Source organism: Vitis vinifera, chromosome 15, assembly GCF_030704535.1.
Source record: "Vitis vinifera cultivar Pinot Noir 40024 chromosome 15, ASM3070453v1".
NCBI lineage: Eukaryota > Viridiplantae > Streptophyta > Magnoliopsida > Vitales > Vitaceae > Vitis > Vitis vinifera.
This window is the reverse complement of record NC_081819.1, coordinates 20,093,186-20,114,636: the sequence shown is the minus strand read 5'-3', so window position 1 is coordinate 20,114,636 and position 21,451 is coordinate 20,093,186. Positions and strand designations below refer to the sequence as shown.

The 21,451-nt window shown below is 35.6% G+C and overlaps 3 protein-coding genes across 3 annotated transcripts; 2 read left to right on the top strand and 1 right to left on the bottom strand.

Moving 5' to 3' along the window:
- Positions 1 to 1,428: 1,428 nt before the first annotated feature.
- LOC100255828 (AAA-ATPase At2g46620) lies at positions 1,429 to 3,392 on the bottom strand. The gene has a single exon (XM_002262688.5). The coding sequence runs from the start codon at positions 3,082 to 3,084 to the stop codon at positions 1,696 to 1,698; it is 1,389 nt and encodes a 462-aa protein (XP_002262724.1). The 5' UTR covers positions 3,085 to 3,392; the 3' UTR covers positions 1,429 to 1,695.
- Positions 3,393 to 8,852: 5,460 nt separating this feature from the next.
- On the top strand, positions 8,853 to 10,385 carry LOC100250645 (uncharacterized). The gene is made up of 4 exons (XM_002262718.5): positions 8,853 to 9,174; positions 9,285 to 9,551; positions 9,770 to 9,929; positions 10,071 to 10,385. The coding sequence occupies exons 1-4, from the start codon at positions 8,959 to 8,961 to the stop codon at positions 10,247 to 10,249; spliced, it is 822 nt and encodes a 273-aa protein (XP_002262754.1). The 5' UTR covers positions 8,853 to 8,958; the 3' UTR covers positions 10,250 to 10,385.
- A 3,926-nt stretch (positions 10,386 to 14,311) lies between these two features.
- LOC104881879 (vegetative cell wall protein gp1) lies at positions 14,312 to 16,011 on the top strand. Its single transcript, XM_010663384.3, has one exon. The coding sequence runs from the start codon at positions 14,446 to 14,448 to the stop codon at positions 15,727 to 15,729; it is 1,284 nt and encodes a 427-aa protein (XP_010661686.1). The 5' UTR covers positions 14,312 to 14,445; the 3' UTR covers positions 15,730 to 16,011.
- Positions 16,012 to 21,451: the final 5,440 nt, after the last annotated feature.

The following is a 21,451-nucleotide window of genomic DNA, read 5'->3' as shown; positions in this document are numbered from 1 at the left end:
TTTTTTATTAAATAGAAAAATAAATACCACCTAAATCAAAATATAAAATAAAGTGATTGGATTTGGTATAAAACAATGAAAGCTAAATACATACATGATTGATGTATGTTTTTATATGTATCCAATTGGTACTATAATTGGCCCTACTTTTATCTCATGAGTTGTTGTACCGAATAATTCTGAAACTTTGAATTTATCAATGATTGTATACATTAATTTTGAACAATTGGTCGCGAAAGTAGTTGTGTATGGTAGAGGATCATTATTAGGGCAGGTAGCCCTACTTAAAAGCCCTTTTGGGCATTAGAAAAGGTGGTGTAGGACACATCTTGGTGCCAGGCAGTTTGGTCTGTCCATCAACAGACCCAGCTGGCCTTGAAAAAATTTTGCAATTGAAAAATAAAAAATGAATCCTAAATACATAAAAAAAAAAAAAGGAGAAAAACCCAGAATCATGACTCATTTTCACGGTAGTGGGTCAATTCAAATTCCCATTTTCCTTGAAGGAGAAGGGAAGTGGAAGTCAGTGTTGTTTTCCAGGAAAACAGTCCCTCAGTGTGATTCTGAGCAGTAATCCCTCATGTGACACTGGTTGGACTCGAACGATTCTTTGCGTGTACAACAAAGGCTAAAGGACAAGTGACATTTCCCAAGAAAAGTCAATTCATCATCACCAATCATCATAGCTTGAAAAAGCCGGCCTTTTTGGCTACAACAGGAAAAATTGGGGAAAACTGACTTTCCAATACTTCATATCAGACCCTCTTGCGTTGCTCAATGCCCACTTCCAAAAAAAACAGAAAAAAACCCCAAAAATTCTTCTCTTTCCTTTTTATGGGTGGGGGCCGGGGGGCGTTTTATAAAACTGTTTTCTAAAATGGAAAATATACTACTAGGAGTTTGTTTGGCTGTTAAAATCAATTTTTTGTTTTAAAAAATAGAAGATTATTTTAAAATTTTAACATTATTGGGTCATGGTTCTCTAAAAACAATTTTTAAAAATAAAATAAAATAAAAATAATTTTCACCCATTTTTAAAGATAAAAAGAAAACACAGGTATATTTCACCATGTTTTTATTAAAATTTTAAAAATAAAAAATAATTTTTAAAAATAAATTTGAAAAAATATGGTCGGGCTATCGACAAAACTAAACATCTATTTTGGTTCATTATCATGGGGTTGTGATTTGTTTGTTTAAAAATAATTTTTGAAACAAATTTGGTTATTATAGAATTCTTAACATAGAATTTCGTTTCTCTATCATTGTAGCCACTAATTTTGTCCCATTACCCGTAACGGTTGAATTAAGAATCAGATGAGACGTTTTCCCAAATTTTTGTAAATTTGAAAATATTTTTTAAATTATTATAAATTCAAAATTGTATTCATAATTACCATTTCTTATAAACATAGTGATAAAAAAAAATATGGAAATTAGGATGCATATATCATTCAAAAAATCTTGTCATTTACAAGACTACAAAAAAAAAAAAAATTTCCAAAGAAATAATAACTGTAATAAAAATAAATGATCAGATGACCAAATCTTGCTGCCTGAATTCACGTCACAGACAATTGCCCTTCGGCTTTGTTTTCGATGTATTCTAAATTTCTAAGTAGTACGCAAATTAATTCCTGTACTAATGAATCCTCCCAAAATATTATATATTAATTATTATCACGATCGTCGTCATCATCGTTCATTTTGGTTTGAATCTAAATCGAACGATCCAGATTTTCTGCTGCTCTTCAACCTCAAGAAGCCGTACAGTTTCCGGAACTCTCTCACTGTGTGCACACTTTCCCGGCAAAGAAAGCCGCCGCCCTGGTCGCCAGCTTCTTCCACCGGTCTAGGCGGTTTATCGGCGCTCCGTTGCCCAATTTTCGCCGGGCTCCTTGAATCGCCATTGATTTGCAGAGCTGTGATGACGGATTTTAGAGCCCGGCTCGGGGAGCTTCGGTTGACGATCATGATCTCGCCGATCTCCGCCGGGCTGAGGGTGGCGCCGCTTTGGAAAATCTCCTCCAGTTGAGGGAAAAGCTTGTGATCCTTGACTCCCAGATAACTGTTGGCTAGGGTTTTGAAAGCGTTGAAATCGCAGAGAGGGAAGTAGATGTGGAGATCGACTCTTCCTGGTCTCAACATGGCTGGATCGATGTGGTCTTTGGTGTTCATCGTGAAAACCATGACTCTCTCGTCTCCGCAGCAGGAATTCAATAGCCCATCCATGAAATTGAGAACGCCGGAGAAGCTCAGCGTCGTCGTTTTGTCGACCACGAATCGGTCGAGGTCTTCCACCACAATCACCGACTTGTTTCTCGTCTGCAACAGAAGCAGTTTCAGATCGGAGTCGTCGGAGACTCTCGATAAATCGACGTCGTACACGTCGTAGCAGAGGAACTTTGCCATTGCAGCGACAAAGCTCGATTTTCCAGTGCCGGAGGGGCCGTAGAGGAGAAAGCTTCTCTTCCAAACGCGGCCTAACCGGTGGTAGTACTGCTTCGATTTCAGAAACGACTCCAAGTCCGATTTGACTCTGTTCTTGAGGTCGGAATCCATGGCGATCGTCTCCAGCGTCGAGGGGTGCGAGAACGGCACCGACCGCCACCGCCCGTCGGCGCCGTTCATGTAGAGACTCACCTCCCTTTTTCTCTGCTCAAATTCGTCGAACACGGAGTGTATGTGCTGCAGATACGGCCGGAGAATTCGCCGCTTGTCCTTCTTCCTAATCTTCAACACGAAGGTCCTGCAACTGTTTGCATGGGCATTCGTCCACGAAACCCTAGCCCCCAGAAACGTGTCGTGGACGGTCTGATTCGGGTCCAGAGCCAGAACGATTTCGTTCGCCTTCTTCCCGGAGAATAGGTTCGTGAAATCAGAATCTTCCAGAGCAACCAACGAATTAATATATACCGAAACTTTTCTGTACAGATAATTGTCTTGCATGTTTTCATTGAATTCCGGAACCTTGAAGAGCTGATAAGCCTGAAACCAGTCTCCGACTCTCGACCATTTTTTCAGAGCAACCGCCACGAGACCGAGCACCAGAGCCAGAACCCAGATGGGATAATGGAAAACCATAATGGGTTTTGAAAGCTAAGAATTACGGTGAATGGAGACTTTATATACAGAGAAATGAGAATAGAGGAGAAGAAGATTGAGGGGTCAAAGGCCAGAGAGAGCGAAGGGAGAGAAGGATAATATAAACTGCTTTGTTTTTTCTTTTTCCTTTTCCCTTTTCCTCCCTCTTTCTTATTATTATTAAATTAATTAATTAAATTTGAAAATTTTAATTTATGTTCTACAGTTTGGAAGGGATGGCAGAACTCCCTTTTGTTTGTATTTCGTTTCCACCCACTTCCTAAATAGACTTATTTAAAAGCTGAAGAAGCCATGTTTGTTTGTGAATCATTTTTGTTTTTATTTTTATTTTTATTTTTATTTTTTGTGAAATATTTCTTAATTTATAATTTGTGAATATGGCATATTAAGATAAAAATACATATAAAATTTAGAAAAAAATTTGAAAAAAGAAACTTATTATATCTTTCTCAATTTTTAAGATTTTCTTTTAAAACTTCAAATTTCTAATTTTTTAAAAATTCTTATTAAAAAGGAAAAATATCCAAACAATTTTGGATAAAGTAATTAATTTTAGAAACAAAAGTCATGAATGGAATTGGAATTGACTTCTGAGAAGTGAATTATCACATTCATCATTCATTATGCCAGCCAAAAACTGACCAAAATTAAGGAGAAGACAACACCCATTTCACAAGACCATCAATTCTCTTTCCCCTTCCCATGATATTTCTCACCAACCAAACACCCAAAAGGAAAAAATTACCAGCCTTTCCGCAAACATTTCGTGTGAATTACGTGTAAACTCCACAAATGACATCATGGCATTGGCAGAAAGCCTCTATATCCCAAGGTTTCACTTTCAAGCTTGAGGTTGTAGGCTTATAGCTCCCCACTTTTCCAAAAGACTATTTCCCTAACATCATCACAGCTTCTATCTTTTTGGCCTTTTTTTCATATACCTATATATATATATTTTTATGTGTATTTTGTCTTTGGCCCTACCAAGCCGAAAGGTTGCACCTTGATCGAACAGCCGAATTCATATTTTGTATATTCTTCTAGCCGCTTTTTGGGTATGACTATAGCCAAGATTCAAGGGTCATAATAAGAAAAAGTCTCCTCTTTCCTGCCCCCGTCTCCATTGGATTTTTACATGTCAAAAATGTTTTTTCAGGTTTAGTAAATGCTTTTATACTCGTTTCCCCAATTTTGGTAAAATTTAATATGAAAATTAAAAACAAATTATAAAGCAATAATATATATATTTTTAAAATTATGATTGTGAGAAAAATGAGGTGATGTCAAGTCGATTTGCATGATATGAATGAAATGTTTTTCCGTGTTGAATATCTGTTAAACGGCACGTGGTATTACTTATCTTTAAATGACAAATTTTAACATCGTGTTGAATTTGAATAAAATGGAAATATCGAAATATGATCACAAATAAATTCAAAAAAATTAGTACTAGTCAAAAGTCTAATTCAATCATTTACTTCATTTATTTATTTATTTTCATTCATTATATTCACTCACATGTAAGACTTTAGTAGCTTGATACACATATTGGTCTTAGGCTAAATTCATACTTTGAAATTAGAACCATTTATAGTATTAAAATTCAATATGGTTCACTCAACCAACAAGGCTTCGAGATGGTATAATGATGATGAAATCTTTATGGCAAAACTTATAAAAATGAAATTCAATTGAACATTGGTCAAGTTACAAATCTCCCCCATGGAAGTTACCTCAATTTTTTGATTCATTCAACCCTAAAGTTCAAACCCTAAATTACACTAGTCAAAGATGCCCCTTATCATAAGTTAGTAAAATAGTCAAAACTTAGCCATTTTATCAATTTCTTTATCTATTCCCCCATTGAATGCCAAACACTCCCTCCCTCACACGCCACATCCCATGTTCAAAATCAAATCATTTTTTTCTCCGTCCAAATCAAAGACACCTTTTTCGTACTCAATTTTTTTTTTCACTCTAATAAGTTGGTTTTTGAATATATTAAAAATAAATAAAATTCGTGTATTAATTTGATTTATTGTAATATATAATATCCATAAAAATAAACCATTCTATGTAAACTCAAAAAATAAGTCCTTTCTTGAAATAAACGGAGGAAACAAATTCATTCCTCAAGTAAATAAGATGGTTTTTTAAATTGGATTTCCAAAACAATAATAATAATAATAATAATAATAATAATAATAAATTTTAAATAAAAAATTCTCTTATTGAATGAGCTTTAAAATAATTTTCAATCTATTTATTTGGACATGTGGATGGCCACGATTAAAACTTTAATATTTTTTATAAAATAATTTAGTTGCTATATTTTTTAGCCATCTCAATGCCAACAACAACCACGAGTTGCATTTATATTTTTTATTGAATTTTTTTAGAAAAAATATATTATAAGCGATTTTTTAATATATTAAATTACGTTTCATAATAATTTTAAAAAATGTTTCTATTTTTTTAATATTTAAAAAAAATTATATTTTAAATATAAAAAATATTAGAAACACTTCATAAAATCAATGTAAAACATTTTAAGTAATTTTTAAAAATTTTAAAAATATTTTTTAAATTTCATCAAATATTTTTTAAAAATCAATTTTTAGATTAAAAATAATTACTAAAATCACGATAAAATTAATAATAAAAAAACTAAAAACACTTCCTTGTACGTACAACCCATCCCATCCCACACGCACAACAGTATCAACCAATAATTGGCATCTTTATAATTATTCAATAAGTTACTATATCGCATTAATTTTCAAATATTGGGTGCACCCATTGTTGGTGCCAAGCCGGACAACATTCATGTGTCTTTTTCTTCCAAGACCCACATCCCCAAACTTCTCGATCACTAAACTTTAGCCCCCAATATTGATACTATTAATAAAGTTTTCTTGTTCAAATTGTCTAAGGTGTATCTACCGTGTGTTATACGTGTAAAAGTAGATGGGCTCAGACCAGAAAAGGTCAACATGACTAGTCCCCATTTGGCATCTCTCCACTTCCCAATGCGTGTTACTACCAAATTAATTAATTAATTCATAATTAAAAAATAAATAGATAAAAAAAATGTAACTAGTCTATCTCAATGGGTATTTTTCTAACCATGGGTTGTCTTGATAGGTTGGTTTGGATTGAAAGATGAGGTTGATTTGGCCTCCATTAATGATTTTTTTAATTGACTTACCACCCATCTTGGTGTGTACTAATCTAAAATGAACCAAGTCTTTCATATTCTATAGTTTTTGTGGAACAATTTTTTAGGTATAAAGTATAATGTGTGGCCATAAAAATTCACCATGCTGTATCATACTAATCAAGTGTTGTTACATTCTCTTCCATTATCTTAAGATAGAACCATTGCTAAGAGTTGGTCCAAAAATTTCTTCTTTTTCTATTCGATTCAAAAGGTTAGGGCTTTTTTAATGTGGGAATCCTTTTTGTTTAAGTTATCTATAGATTCCAAAGATAAGAAAAGTACGTCCAAAATGCTGATGAGAGGCTCTTCCACCATTACTCATCTTTATGTTTTTCTATTGAAAATTTTTTGGTAGGTGAAAAGAAGTTACTCACTTTTTAAACCGATCTTTTTGGCAATGTTCTAGAAAATTTGAGATAAAATATAAAGGAAACTTAGAAAAAAAAAAAAGATAGAAAAATAAAATAAAATTAATAAATTATTTCTATATATTACTTTAGATTCATATTACTTATTTTAACTTTTAAATATACAAATTAAATAATTTAATCCTAATTAATTTTAATTATATTATATTTTATATTTTTCGTACTTTTCATAACGTAAGTAAACATGAAAATAATAAATTTCTTTAATATTATGTTTGGTTTTTGAAAAATTTATGAAAAAATATAAGGAAAATAAAATAGTGAGAAAAAGTACGAGAAAAAAAAGATCGAAAGAAAACAAAAAATAGATTTAAAGTTAATAAATTATTTTTATATACTACTTTTTTAAACTTATTTAATTTGTTATAATTTTTCAATATGAAGATAAAATAATTTGATAATACATAAATTAGGACAATGGAATATAAAAATATCATTTTTGTCAAACTTTTTTTTATTTCCTCAGTCACATATAACCTTTTTTTTTTTTCTTACTATTTTTGGAGAACCAAACATACCCTTTATATTCATATGTAAATACTGATATATTGATATGAAAATTTATGAGATTTTCCATTCTAAAATTTTAATAATTTGAAATTCTTTGAATTTTTATGATTTTTTTATATAAAATAAATGTTAAAATTTAGTGTTACTCTTTGTTGGTGACATATCATTGTGTGATCAAGAATAGGGCACGTAATTTAATTTCTTCATCACTAAATTTATTAAAAAATCAATATTTTTTTGGATTTATCAAGCTAGGAAAATTTTTCATGGGCCATATTGATCGCAAGTTGGCATGTGTAGAGTCCCCATCTTGATTTTTGCAGTCCACTTGCTCTAATAGTTGAGTTTGTCTCAACTCTCAAGTGGATTTATTTATTTATTTATTTTATTTTATATTTTTTTATTCCATGCAGTGTTTGGATGGGGCATATATGCTGAAAAATGTTTAGTGATCGGAGAAAATTCCATGCTACTAATAATATCAAACCTCAATGTCTAAACAAATCTTAGCCATGAAATTAATAAAGAGAAAATTTAAAATATTTATGATTATATATGCCACAACTTTTATTTGCTTTCAAAAAATATAGCAAATAAAATTTAGAGTTTATTTGATGGCTCGAAAATACTCTGAAAAATCGGTTTTTTAAGAATTGTTATTAAAAACAAATTTAAGTTATTTTTTAATAACAAAATTTTGTTTGAAAACTTAAATATTTTAATTTATTTTCCCAAAGACTTTGTAGAACTATCCATAGAAGAAAAAAAGATGAAAGTCTATACAAAAATTTTACACCAAAATCTCCTTTTGGGTAATTTGATGAAGACCCACTGAAAATTTTCACATGGGTGTTGTTTTTCTCTGGATCCAAACACAAACAAAGGGGAAATTCTAGATAAATTGGAGTGTTCTTATGCTTGAAAATGAAATTTTAGGAGAAGGGGATTGTCATACATGTGTGGTGGTTGTGGCTACAAAATTGCCTAATTCAAGGAAAAGGAGACAATAGTTATATTTATACACACAGCAATATTCCTTCCCATCTTGTCTGTTGCTCAATCAAACTACCACGTGTGCTTGTTAATGGACACAAGAAATGATAGGTAAACGTAGTGTATTGTGGCAAAATTATAAAACTTAGGATAAAATATTTCATATCATTAAAAAAGGAAAAATTGGGGATGTGAAGAGAAAAACATGGGCCTACTAGAATCCTTGTACATATTCCAATGTTGAATCCATATTTATGCTAATTGAACAAATAGCTTAGATTTGGAGTTGGGTTTGTCCTCATTCCGTAACTTATCATGTCCTCGGCGGCCACCCACAAGAGTTTTGAACTGAGAAAAGCTGATTGCCATTGGAAGTACAAGGCCCAGCCTGAAACTCATCAGAGATGAAAGCACAAACCCAGCGTCTTTGGGGTCTGACAGTGTGAGGCTACCTTTCAGAACACCCATGGGCCTTGACATAGGCCCAGTCACGTGTTCATTTTTCTCCAGGGTTGGGCAAATTTGAGAAGGTTCTGGTGATGGCGAGTCATTGATTCATTGGTTCTGAAAAGTAAAAGGTCAGTGGTAGGTGGCCCATTTTCCAGCCAAAGCAAAGGGAAGGAAGGTATCGAGATCCCACTTCCTTATCCTTTGGAGCATGTTATCTTTTCTGTGTCTCTCCTGACACATAAGAGAAAGAGCATGGCAACCACACTCAGCCTCCTCAGACTCTCTATTGTTTCCCAAAAATCACACCAGACCCACTCAAAACTAGTAAATCGCCCCAACCCAGTGAGATCAGTCATTTCCCAGCACTCACTTGACCCCCAGAGACTCCTCTCTGAGACCACCCACCGCCTAAAATCAGCTGCTCTTCCCCTCACAGCACTCACATTGCCCTTCCTTTTGGACTCCAAGGTAAGCCCAGTTCACCCATTTCTCCCCCCGTTTGGACAACAATGGAACTGTCTCATCAACCTTATTTGCTTACCTTTTGTTGTTTTGTATTGGGTGATTGGCTCGAGTAGGATGCACTTGCTGTTGGTGGGGAGTTTGGGATTTTGGAGGGTAGAACATTGGCCCTGATTCACCCCATTGTGATGGGTAGCTTGTTCTTCTACACCTTGTGGGCTGGGTATTTGGGTTGGCAATGGCGTCGAGTCAGGACAATTCAGAATGAGATCAATGAGCTCAAGAAACAAGTCAGGCCTGTTGCAGTCACACCGGAAGGATCCCCACCTGCAGAAGCGCCACCGCCTTCGCCTATTGAAGCCAAAATCCAGCAACTCACTGAGGTAGGCTCAAAACCCCCAAATGAATAAAGTGGTTGAGCTTCATTTTCCCTTATGAATTCACCTGAATTTAAGGCCATACTGCTGTTTCTAGGCTGTGAATTCAATTTCAATGTCTGCAGACTAGGCAGGTCTTAGTATGAATTTTATATCAAATCCCCATTTATGGAATATGCTTGAAATGTAGTTACTTATGCTGCACATTCTGTATCAAAATTCAGGAGAGGAAGGAACTGATTAAAGGGTCCTTCAGAGATAGGCACTTCAATGCAGGTTCAATACTGCTAGGGTTCGGAGTTTTTGAATCAATTGGAGGAGGAGTCAACACATGGTTCAGGACAGGAAAGCTATTCCCAGGACCTCATCTCTTTGCAGGAGCAGGTATAGCATGAGGGTTTGCGTTTGAAGCCACCCCCACTACTTTGAATGATGTTTTCTTGAGCTGGGTTGAGTTAAAATTACCAAAATTTTCATATCTGCAACAACCCGAATGATGTTTCTGATTTGCTTTTCCTTGTGCAGCTATCACAGCATTATGGGCAGCTGCAGCAGCTCTTGTTCCTGCAATGCAGAAAGGGAATGAAACTGCCAGAAATCTTCACATTGCATTGAATGGGCTGAATGTGCTGCTCTTCATATGGCAGATCCCTACCGGAATCGATATAGTATTCAAAGTGTTTGAGTTTACTAATTGGCCTTGAGGGACTGCCATTCCAAATGTGAGGTTCTTCACTTCATCCTCATCTCTTTTTAGGCCACTTTGTACTACTTATAGCTTTGTAAGATTGACTATCTTTCATCAAGTATGGGAAAATTACACTTAACAGTTTCTGATAACTATGCACATTGTGGGAAATCATCAATGTTGTTATGTTACATTGTGGAACATCCATTTTCGGGATTGAATCGGTGCATTGCATTGAGAGGAGGAAAATTGTCCTGTATTAGTCCTGTGTTAGTATCATCTGTACTTTTTACAAACAAGAAGCTTGAATCTGCAATGTTCTACCATTGTAGATCACCCTCTCCTATTGAGATCATGAGTCATGGCTTTGTGTTTGTGCTAGTAAGATCACTGAGTTATGCAAGGAGACAGAGCTCAACCTGAAAAATACGTGAAAAGATGGTTTTTCTGGTAGTCATTTTGGATGATGTAGGTACCCAGATGGAGGAAATTCAGGATTTTCATCAAGGCGTATGAGTTCCTCGGCCTTTTAATCTTTTTAGTCTTCCAATACGGCGTCGTTTTATTTCAGATGTTGGATAAAAACGACACCGTTTAGGTTTCTCCGTTTGCCTTGGCCCGTCCGAGCACTTGCCTGGGTCAGGGTGGGCTCGGACCACTCCATCGATAAAGAATTTCGTAGGTCCAATAAAAGATCAAAGACCTAGCCCAGTCCATTCTGGGCCACCATCTCATGGGCTGATCCGGTCAAATTTTGGATTGGGTCAAGGCAGGGTCAGCAAAGCCCTATTCCCAGTCCTGTTGGGCTTCCAATCACAGAAGCCACTAAAATTAAACCCCTATTTAGAATAGATTTTTAAGCGAGAGAAGGACCTCGAGAAGGTTAATGCAGCTTTAAGGATGTTTAGACATGGGCAGACACTTCTGATGTGATTTAAGATACACGAGATTTTAACATAATTCAACCGAGCATTCCCATATCTACAAATAAGAAAGAGAGTCATTCTTTTTTACTATAGAAAATATTAAAATAGACAAAAAAAATAAAATAGATATATCAATTGGACTTTGAAACATTTCATATTTCTTTACTTCTTATATATACACTTTGAATTGCAAGCCTTCACAGTAGTGGGTACCTCCCAATTTTTTTTTTTTTGGTAGTCTTCACACATTCTTTTTCATCTCATGACTTTATAAAGATATTCTTAATATCACATATACTTAAACAATTTTCACCTTTGCATATGTCTCTTTTGATTTCCTTCTATACATTAAGGAAATCACCCAATGTACTTAATTAGAAAAATTTCACATCATAGTTGGTTTATGCCCACGTGCTTGTCATATGCTATAAACACTCCTCGTTTGCCTTTAGTAGATGTCCAAGGATTCGAACGGTTTAACCCCTTCACTAATTCCATTTTTCAAGATGTAATAAGTGTGTAGGAGAAATCACACTAATTCTGAATAACGAAGTACATGTTTCATGTATCATATCCTCCAATGAGAGAATAATTAATTCTATCTTAAACAAAATTTCAAGCTTGGCACTAATAGAACTTTTTGTGCTAATTGAAAACTTGATACTATTTGTTGTGCAAAAACATAAACATAAAACAATTTACACCCAAAGATCATGGTGTCTAAATGTTTTCAACCATTTATATATATATATATATATATATATATATATATATATATATATATATATATATGTGTGTGTGTGTGTGTGTTGTTGAAGAGAGAATAATTGAGAAATAATGAAGAAATAATGACTTAACTTTTCCATTGATTAGAAATATACATAATTATAATATGATTCAACCAATCATACTTGCGTTCATATATGAAAGAAAATAGAATTTATACTGATTAGAAATTTGGGACACTTTATGGCAATAAATTCGAAGCATTTGTGCTTGTATTTCTTTTATTATTTAGGCAAAACTTTGAAATGTAAAAGTTAAATATGGTGGATCCCAATATTTTTATTTTCCATTAATATTTGTACCTTGAACTCATCCATTGTTCGATCTTGTCTGTCAAGCATTTGTGTCATAGAAAAGGAGCAAAAGCAAAAGCAAAAGATTGTAAAAACAAAGAATATTTCTTGTGGGCGCATCGCTTTATATTCCTTTCCTCTCTTTTTCCCCTTCATTACGATTCCTTTGGTATGTTTGAATCCACCAGAATTCCCATGCGAAGCTCCCAACCCAAATTCTGAATTCATAACATAATATTAACCATTACATTTATGGCACGTTTATTAAATTACTAAGAAACAAAATAGAAAAAAAAAAGAAAAAGAAAAGTCAAAATATGAAACGAACAAATAAAAGAAAATGGAATTAGAATCAAAAATATGATCATAGCATTCACATAATTATTAGAAATAAAATAAAAATAAAAATGATCGATTTTGAATTGTTTATGGGAAAAAAATATTTTTTTTAATATTTTAAATAACTTCAATTTTAATATGATTTTATTTTTATTTTAAAAAAATAAAATTCCAATATTATTTTTTAGAGTATTTTTAAATATTTAAATATGTGATGAACGTAAGCCTCATTTGTCATTTTGAGGAATTCAAATGATATTCCGAACTAAAAAAAATCCACATTCCTAATACTAATTTAAGATATTCCACAAAAAGAAGAATGAGATTTTTGGGTTTTCATGGACTTGCTTTATATTTTGATTTTTGTTAAAAAAAGAAAAAGAAAAAGAAAAAGAAAAAGAAAAAGAAAAAGAAAATTATTAACGGTAAACTAAGAAGACCCATTTCACGTACAAAAGGAAGAATGAGATTTTTAGATTTGCATGGACCTACCTCTATGTTTTGATTTGAGTAAAGAAATGGAAAGAAGGAAGAGAATCGCTACCATAGCTTCCATTCTTAGGGAATGAAGTAAACTGACCGTTAATTTTATAACATTGACGTGAAGGGTGGAGATTATTAGATTAACAGTAGGGGAAGAGCAGTTGAATTCATAAGCAGAAATGCATGGAATCAAAGCACAACATCATCACGTAGGGCCGTCGAAGGTGAAGGAAGCTAAGGTGTAGAAAAAGAGGAAAAGGAAGAGGCATCACCAGCCTGGCAAGCAAAGTCAGAAGGAAGGTATATAGAGAGACAGTACATCAACTTGCACTAACTTTCCCGAAGCATTCGAGAAAATGGTCTTGAGTTGAACTTTTTTGATTGTCAAGCACTAGACTATGCGCCGTAATATGAACAACTACGGCGGCAGCTGAATGGGTTGTAACACTGATACGAACTTTATGGTTGAAAATCATTTATTAAACATTATGTAGTGAAAATTATTCTTCAGCCTTTGGACGATGATTGTCAGCATGATATAGATTGCAAAGGTTAGAAGATTAAATTAATTAATGGGATGTTTGGATAGAACTGTGGAAGGTGGGTCTCATGCTTGCTAACGTATTCATGTATAACTTGGAAGAATAGGGACTTACATAACAATTTAACTTTCCCAAACATGCCCTAGTATCAGTATTCCCAACGGGAAAGTTGTCTTGTTTTTTTGGGGTGATGACTGTTAGAACATTTGAAGGTTAAATATATAGAACATTTGGATAAAAATTAATTTGGAAAGTGGGTTTCATGAATGGTTTGGTGGGGACTTTCCAAATGAAGTTCAATGGCTCCATGAAAGCTAAGTAGAGAAGACTGATATCCATGTGGGGTTGCAGTCTAATTTCATCTATCAATGGATATGTATTTGATTTGGTGTTGAATAGCTTAAAGATATATGGTATGGCTGAAAGGGGGAAACTCTTCAGAATGACACAAGGGAGCTGAGAGGGGTTGAGAGTTGATTCCAGCCTTACTTTTGAGGTTTTTTGGAGAGTAAACTGTATGCTAAAAAAAGGGCCAATTCTCCTGAAACACTCCAGGAAATGATACCAATCTTAGGAGCGAGTTTTTTTATTTTATTTTTATGCCGTAGGAGCAATCTGAATCGGATGCTTTTTTTTTTTATTCCTCTTTCTTTCTGAATATTGTTTGCCCATTTGTTTTGAGCAGTAGTATCAGGGTTTTAGATGTCTTTTGCATTTTTTTGGGTGCAGAAGTTATAAATAACAAGTGCCTGAAACTTATTTTTCTGTGTCCATTCCTTGGTCTCTTTCTTCGTTTCAGATTAAGTATTTGGGCGAGTAACTCCAGATTACTTCTGTTCGATTATGGCAAACCAGCCTGCCCCAGCCCGCCCATGGATCCGCTTGGGTTCCATGAGGCCCGCAGCGCCTACACCAGCACCTGCGGCTGCGTCCGCAGCTCCTGAGGCTCAGCCTCAGGCACAACCTCAGCCTCCTGCAGCTCGACCTATTATTCGACCCTCATTTGGTCAGGTATTTAGGCCCACAACCCAGCCTCAGCAGCCACCTTTCCGGGTTGGGAATGTATCAGTTCCAACTTCTCCGATTCAGAAAACCACTACATCCGTGCCAACATCTCCGGTAGTCGCGAAACCTTACGGTACTTCATCAGTGCCAACATCTCCAGTCCAGAAAGTGGTCACAACTAGTGCTTTTCCAGCCACAACATTGTCTTCCGTGCCAACATCTCCAGTTCCAAAATCTCCCAAAACCTCTGCCTCCTCCTCTTCAGTGCCAACTTCCCCCACAACCAAAGTCATCTCAACCATTCCTACCATCACCACCAGTACCACCACTGTTATCACCGAATCGATCACAGTACCGGCCCCGGCACCAGAACCCCCACAGGCACAAGCACCATCACCGGGACGGGCATGGGCACGGGCATTGGCACCAGCCCCACTATTGTCCAGGCTTCCAGCACAAACCACACCTCCTTCTGAGAAAGTCAAACCACATGCTCCTCCCCCATCTCCTCTAACTCTGCCTCCTGCCCAGCCAAAACCCGCTCCTGAGCCAATTGAGCAGAAGACTGTGGTCATCGAAAAGCCCAAGTCACCATTCAGGCCCTCCATTGGTGGGCTGCAAAGTAATGTGGGCGACTCTGTGAAGCCAAGCATTGTCCCTGGTTACGAGAAGAGTGAGCCGGGGACCAAAGACCAGAAAGTTAACCTCAAGAAAGCAGACTCTGAGGATGCCAGCTTGAAGATCATAACGCTTGCAGGTGACAACACTGGAGCCGTAATGGAGCTAAGCCCCGCCCGCAAGAAACCCGACCCTGAAGGCAACTCCAACCCTCTTGTCAAGAAGACCGACCTCAAAACTTGGTTGGGGACCAAATTAGGAAGCGATGCCAGTAGCAGCGATGAAGAGAAGTCGAAAAAGAAAGACAAAGCTCACAACAAAATGGGGACCCCATTACCACCCATGAATGCATTCACGAACAGCAATGTTCAAGCCGTTAACAACTCCATTCTCTTCAACACCTCTTGCAACCACCACGATCCTGGTGTCCATGTTTTCTTCACTCGTCGTGGTGGCGGCCGTGGACTGCATATCAAGGACCATGGAGATGGGCAAGATAAGTAGAGATCAAAGAGCTTGCACGCATAAAATTAAGCTTTTTCATTTTCAAAATTCTTGCATTATATAAAAGGATATATATGTAAGAGAATAAATAAAAGTGACTGGTGATATGATAAAAAGGCATGGGTTTTGATTCTCCATGGTTGTGTTCCAGATCTTCAGATGGAATGTAACCTAAGATGGTGACCCATATGCCCTCATTTGAATATTTAAGTGTTTGTAAGTGTGAGGTGACGATGATTGGGGAAGAAATTAATAAAAGGTGCAATTTGCATTTGATTTGAATTAGTATCGAGTGAATGAGTTGCAATTTGATCACCTTGTGAGGGATGAGAGCTAGCCTTACAGTGTTTGCTGTCATTTTTCACCTATTAATATATATTAAATTCGAAATTATTTTTCTTCTATTTTTTGAATTTCTTTGTTTGTTTATAGCAAAGGATATGTGCTATAATTCTTCACAACTTCCCTTTGTTTTGTGCTTCAATTAGCCATGCAAACGGTCGAACCTTCTTCTATTGGAATTGGGCCAGGCTTGGGCCTCCTTTAGCTTGGTCCTAGTAGGCATTCCAGCTTAAACCCCTTTGTAACCATTTTTAAGGATCTTCTTAGGAGATCTGATGAGCTATGTGCTCGAACTTTAATTGGGTTTTGGCTTGAAATTTTTAGACAATCTGATTTGGATTTCAAGTTGATTGGCTAAATATAGACCCAATCCCTCGACTCTGTTGCTCCCCCTTCTACAATATATCTTATCTTATGTGGATCTAAATTGTGGCAGGGGCAGGGTCAATCAAATCGTCCACAGGTACAGAAGCTGTTTGAATAAAAGTTATGGACCCTCATTGGTAGAAGTAATTCTTTCTTTCTTTCTTTTGTAATTTATCCCATTAAAATCCATCATATGATTTACAATAGTCATGTGTTAATCAATTAATCAATTTACATACATTATTGATATATCGTATAACCATTTAAGATAGTTGAAAGTAATATTAACGTTTTCATTCATCGAAATATTCATATATTAAACCACCTCAATAAGCATTGATAAATCAGTTTTGGATTGACTTGAGAAGTCAAAAGTTCTTTTTTAAACGTCAATAAAAGATTCTAGAATCATATTTGAATTGATTTCAAAAAGGTTAAAAGCAAAGGTTTTGACCTTATTTGACTAATTTTATTAAAAAAATCTCATGATTAAAAAAAAAAAAAATTTAAAAGTAAGAAAAATGTTATTATTTTTTTAAGAAAATTTATTTTGATTTTATGTAAAAGCCTATTTCATATTTAATAAACCTTTTACAATAACAATAATATTATGATTTTTATTTATTTATTTAGAACTATGACTTTGAGTTTCGATTCACCTTAAAGTCATTTCTAATGGACCTACATGTATTTGGTATGAATTTGACTTTAACTTTATTACTTAAAAATAAAAAAGTTTTTTAAGATAACGTGTTATCCTATTAGCTAAAAACTTTAATAATTTAATTTATTAGAAGTTTAACTATATTCTTAGTGAATTAATATTCAATTTACAATCTAAGTTTCTCTGAAAACCTCGAACTCATTGGTTGCCTTGTTAGGGCTACTAAGTTCAAGTTTTTGGCTCCAAGTTTAGATCACATGTCATACCAAGGATCCTAAGTTGAAGAAAGGTGAAGTTGGGTCTCATAGCTGTAAGTCCCTTTTTTTTTTCTTTTTCTTTTTAATACTCTATATTATAAATACCTTTTTTTTTTAACTAAATAATCTATTTATTATTTATTTCTTTATAAATACTATGATAATTATAAATATTAGATCACGAGTTAACTTCTAAATATCTTTCATTAATAAGACAATAAAATTAAGAATATTTCTTTATTTATTATAACAATTTATCATTATTTTTAAGTTACCTTCAATATCTAAGTTCTAAATATCTTTCATTAATAGCATAATAGAATTAAGAATATTTTTTAGTCACCATTGTTTTTAGTGGTTAGCTCACCATCTCTTAAATTCATACATTCCAAAATAATTATTGATGCAATACCCATATGCTTACTTGCAATTATTTTTATAATTCCATTAGAGTCTTTAATAACTATCCTAAAACACTTCTATTCTCTATCCTTGAATCACCAAATTTAAAGGCTTTATCTCAACTGCCATAACAATCAAATTGGAGTTTAGGCAAAATATCAATTGTTCTATTAACATTAAATTTTAGATTAAAACAAAATATGATGAGCTAGATTTTTTTTGTAGCTTCCTAACTTGAGATACAAAATTAGGGCAATGAACCCCTCTAACATTCTAGGCCATGAGCTTCATGGGATAGGATTGGATGGTTTGATGCCTCCTTAGCCTTCTTCTTCCTTCCTCTTATTCCCTTGGTTTATTTATTTATTTGTTCCTTATCTTTTTTGGAAGAGTTTAAGCCGTCAACTTATTTTTTTTTCTTTCAAAATAGGTCTATTTCCATTTGTTTCCATCTTGATTGCACAATCACTAGCTTCAAAACCCTTCGGAACCATTTTTTCCTTTTTAGCTGCCTCCTTACCCTCTCCATCATGCGGATCCATTTTCATAGGAGAATCACAAGATAGAGATTCAAACATGGAGATAAGGCTAGGAGTGAACACTATTTTTTAATAGTTAAATTGAGTTTGCAACAAATTTTCTCAACTTCTTTTTCCTGATGTTGAGTCTCTTGATTCATATCATTGTAATTCACAAACCATCTTTAGCCTTGTCACCAGAAGTGATGGTTCCCGATACTTCAGTAATAGAAACACTACTTGCATTTGAGTTGCCCCTTTCTTATCCTTTGATGAGCCCCTTTGGATAGAGTTTTGTCCCAAATTGGGGTGACCCTTACTAGGGTTAGGACTAGTCTTTCAACCCAAAGGCTTGATCCTTTGCTAAATAAACAAACAAAAAGGAAAAAAAAATCATTATATTAGAAAAACTAAAAATAAGAAATCTAAGTGTCTATTTGAATACATTTTTTATTTTCCATTTTTAACATAAAAAATAGTTATAATTTTGAAAATAAAATGTAAGAACTTTGGAAAACTTATATTGAAAAAGTAATCATCTTAAAATTTGTTTTAAAAAAAATTGAGGTATCAAACAATTTTTGCTACCTTGATTTAAAAAATTTTTGAAAGTGATTTTTTAAAAATATGATTCAATATATATATTATTAAAAAATTCTACTTTCTGTATGAAATTTATTGTGACTTTTCATTTTTAAAAATAAAAAAATAATATTAGTATTCAAATCTACACTTAATTTTTATTTTTTCATTGAGATAACAAGAAAACAGAGGGCCAGCCATGAGTCCATGACCAACACATTTGAGCAACCATGAACATACAGAAGAATTAAGTTAGACAAAAATCGAAGTAATTTGGAGTATATAGATGGGGTTTTGTATTGAAAGCGCTAGCATCTCTTTGGGATATCAATGTGCCCTCTAGCAGGAACAGAGATGTGTGAGACTTGGTTCCACATATATACCATTAAAATGAAAAGCAGTACAATATTTCATAAAGGAAATTATGATGTACAACTACAAGCAATACTAATTTTGGGTCTTAATGTTCAGGCGCCTGTATAAAGTGAGGGAGAGGTTCAAGGCTCCACATTCCATACTTAACAGTCGTAGAAAGTACAGTTGATACACTTCCCAGTATCTTTTACGGGTGCATGATCCCACTAGATTCTTAGACTACAAAGGAGCCAATAGGATATCTCCCTCGTATCCGCTGGCCTTGAAACATAAGCTGATATAGTATCAAGCTTTAGTCTTGCATTTCCCTTACATATTTAAGATGATGGATAATGCGTTGTATTTGCTTAGTTCAATAAAAGTTACAAGGGCAATGAGAATAAAGATTGTGGTGGTGGCATTAATTGATTCTCAAAATTAAGGATCTTGAATATCACTGAGTCAAGTCCTGTAAGAAATTCACTTCTTCTAGACCATGTCTTAGGAAGCATATGTTTCATCGTATTTGCACTTAGTGTGTTTTGATTTTTGAGCACTAGTGTTAGGATTTTAGATGTCTTCTGCATTTTTTTTTCTTGGGTGTTGAACTTAAAAATACCAAGTTCCCTAAACTTAATTTCTGTGCCCATTCCTCGTTCTCTTGTTCAAGTTAAGTATTTGGGCGACTTGCTCCAGATTAATTCTGTTGGATTATGGCAAACCGGCCTCTCCAATCTCGCTCATGGCTCATCCTGGGTTCCATGAGGCCAGTAGCCCCACCTCCCAGCACTTGCGACTGCGTCAACAGCGCCTGATGCTCAGCCTCAGGCTCAAGCTCAACCTCCTACCCCTCCGCCTATTTTTCGACCCAGATTTGGTCAGACATTTAGGCCAACAACCCCGCCTCAGCAGCCTCTGCCACAACCACCCACTGCCTCTACTGCAGCTCCACCTTTCCAGGTTGGGAATGTTTCATCGGTTCCATCTAATCCGAGTCAGAACACCACACCTCCTTCTGAGAAAATCAAACCACCTTCTCCTTCCCCATCTTCTCTAACTCTGCCTCCTGCCCACGTAAAGTCCACTCCTGATCCAATTGAGCAGAATATCATGCTTGTAAGGACCCCTCCCCCTGATGACACGTGGCACGGATTCTCATCTGGATTACCCCCATCCGGATTTCCCCAAGAGTACATGTGGCGCGTTTCTCCTATCCGGACTCCCTCAAGGAGAGGCACATGACACTCACAAACATAACATCCGGACGACCGCCACATCGCATCCGGACGACCGACATATATTATCCGGATATGTTTGTCCGGATCATTGACTGAAATAAGCAAGTCTTGCATGTCATCACAACAGCCTGCCATGGCCTACGTTCCGCCACCTGTAGAGTGAAAGGACAGGAATGAAGTGACGGCAAGTCACTTCCCACGATCTCTGACAGCAGCGACGCCTCCCACGATCTCTGTCAGCCGCCCGTAAGGTGATGATGACCCTGCCACCACCTAGTGGCATCATGACAAGCCAAAATATCTCCCTACCATTAAAGAGGGAAACAGAGCTTCTGGTACTATATATATAAACCTTCACACAAAGAGGAAGGTAAGCTTGCGATACCCAGAAAAAGACCAACTGATTTATCTCTCTTACCATGGCTGACAAAACCATCGGAGGGTACGTCAGGACACCCTGTCCGGACGTTTTTTGCAGGAACAACTGAACCAGGAATCTATATTGGTTGAGATCGTGCGTCCATCCATTTGGCAACTACGTGGATCACCAGGGACGCGAGGCCTCAACATTGGCACCGTCTGTGGGAAAATCGCTGATTCAGTCACTGGCAAAGATGGCCACACCTTCCCGAAGCCGTTCATCTGGTAGGGGAGAGGAAGATAATTCTGAATGGCGCCAAGCTATCGAAAGAAGACAGTTGGCAAGCGAACGACAACTGCAAGCTCTCCTCCAGGAGACAGAAAAGTTAAGAGAAGAAAACGCGGTGCTACGCATCCAGGCTTCATCGACGGGGCCTCCCCGTTGTCAGCGTTCAAGAGGCCAGATAGTAAACTCAAGGCTAGAACCAGAGTCAATATACCCTGGGACAGCAGGAGCCGTCCTAGAAACAAGCAACGTTAGGCCACATAAGCCACACACTCCCATGCACCGAGCTCCCCATGAGGAAGGCTCAGACTCTACTCATTTTTCAGCAAAAAGACAACGCGATAAAATGCCCC

Excerpts from the sequence above, each read along its gene's own strand:
- LOC100255828 (XM_002262688.5), bottom strand. The coding sequence starts at position 3,084 with ATGGTTTTCCATTATCCCATCTGGGTTCTGGCTCTGGTGCTCGGTCTC.
- LOC100250645 (XM_002262718.5), top strand. The coding sequence starts at position 8,959 with ATGGCAACCACACTCAGCCTCCTCAGACTCTCTATTGTTTCCCAAAAA. Across the intron at positions 9,552-9,769 it reads AAATCCAGCAACTCACTGAG|GAGAGGAAGGAACTGATTAA; the intron begins GTAGGCTCAAAA and ends ATCAAAATTCAG. Across the intron at positions 9,930-10,070 it reads TCATCTCTTTGCAGGAGCAG|CTATCACAGCATTATGGGCA; the intron begins GTATAGCATGAG and ends TTCCTTGTGCAG.
- LOC104881879 (XM_010663384.3), top strand. The coding sequence starts at position 14,446 with ATGGCAAACCAGCCTGCCCCAGCCCGCCCATGGATCCGCTTGGGTTCC.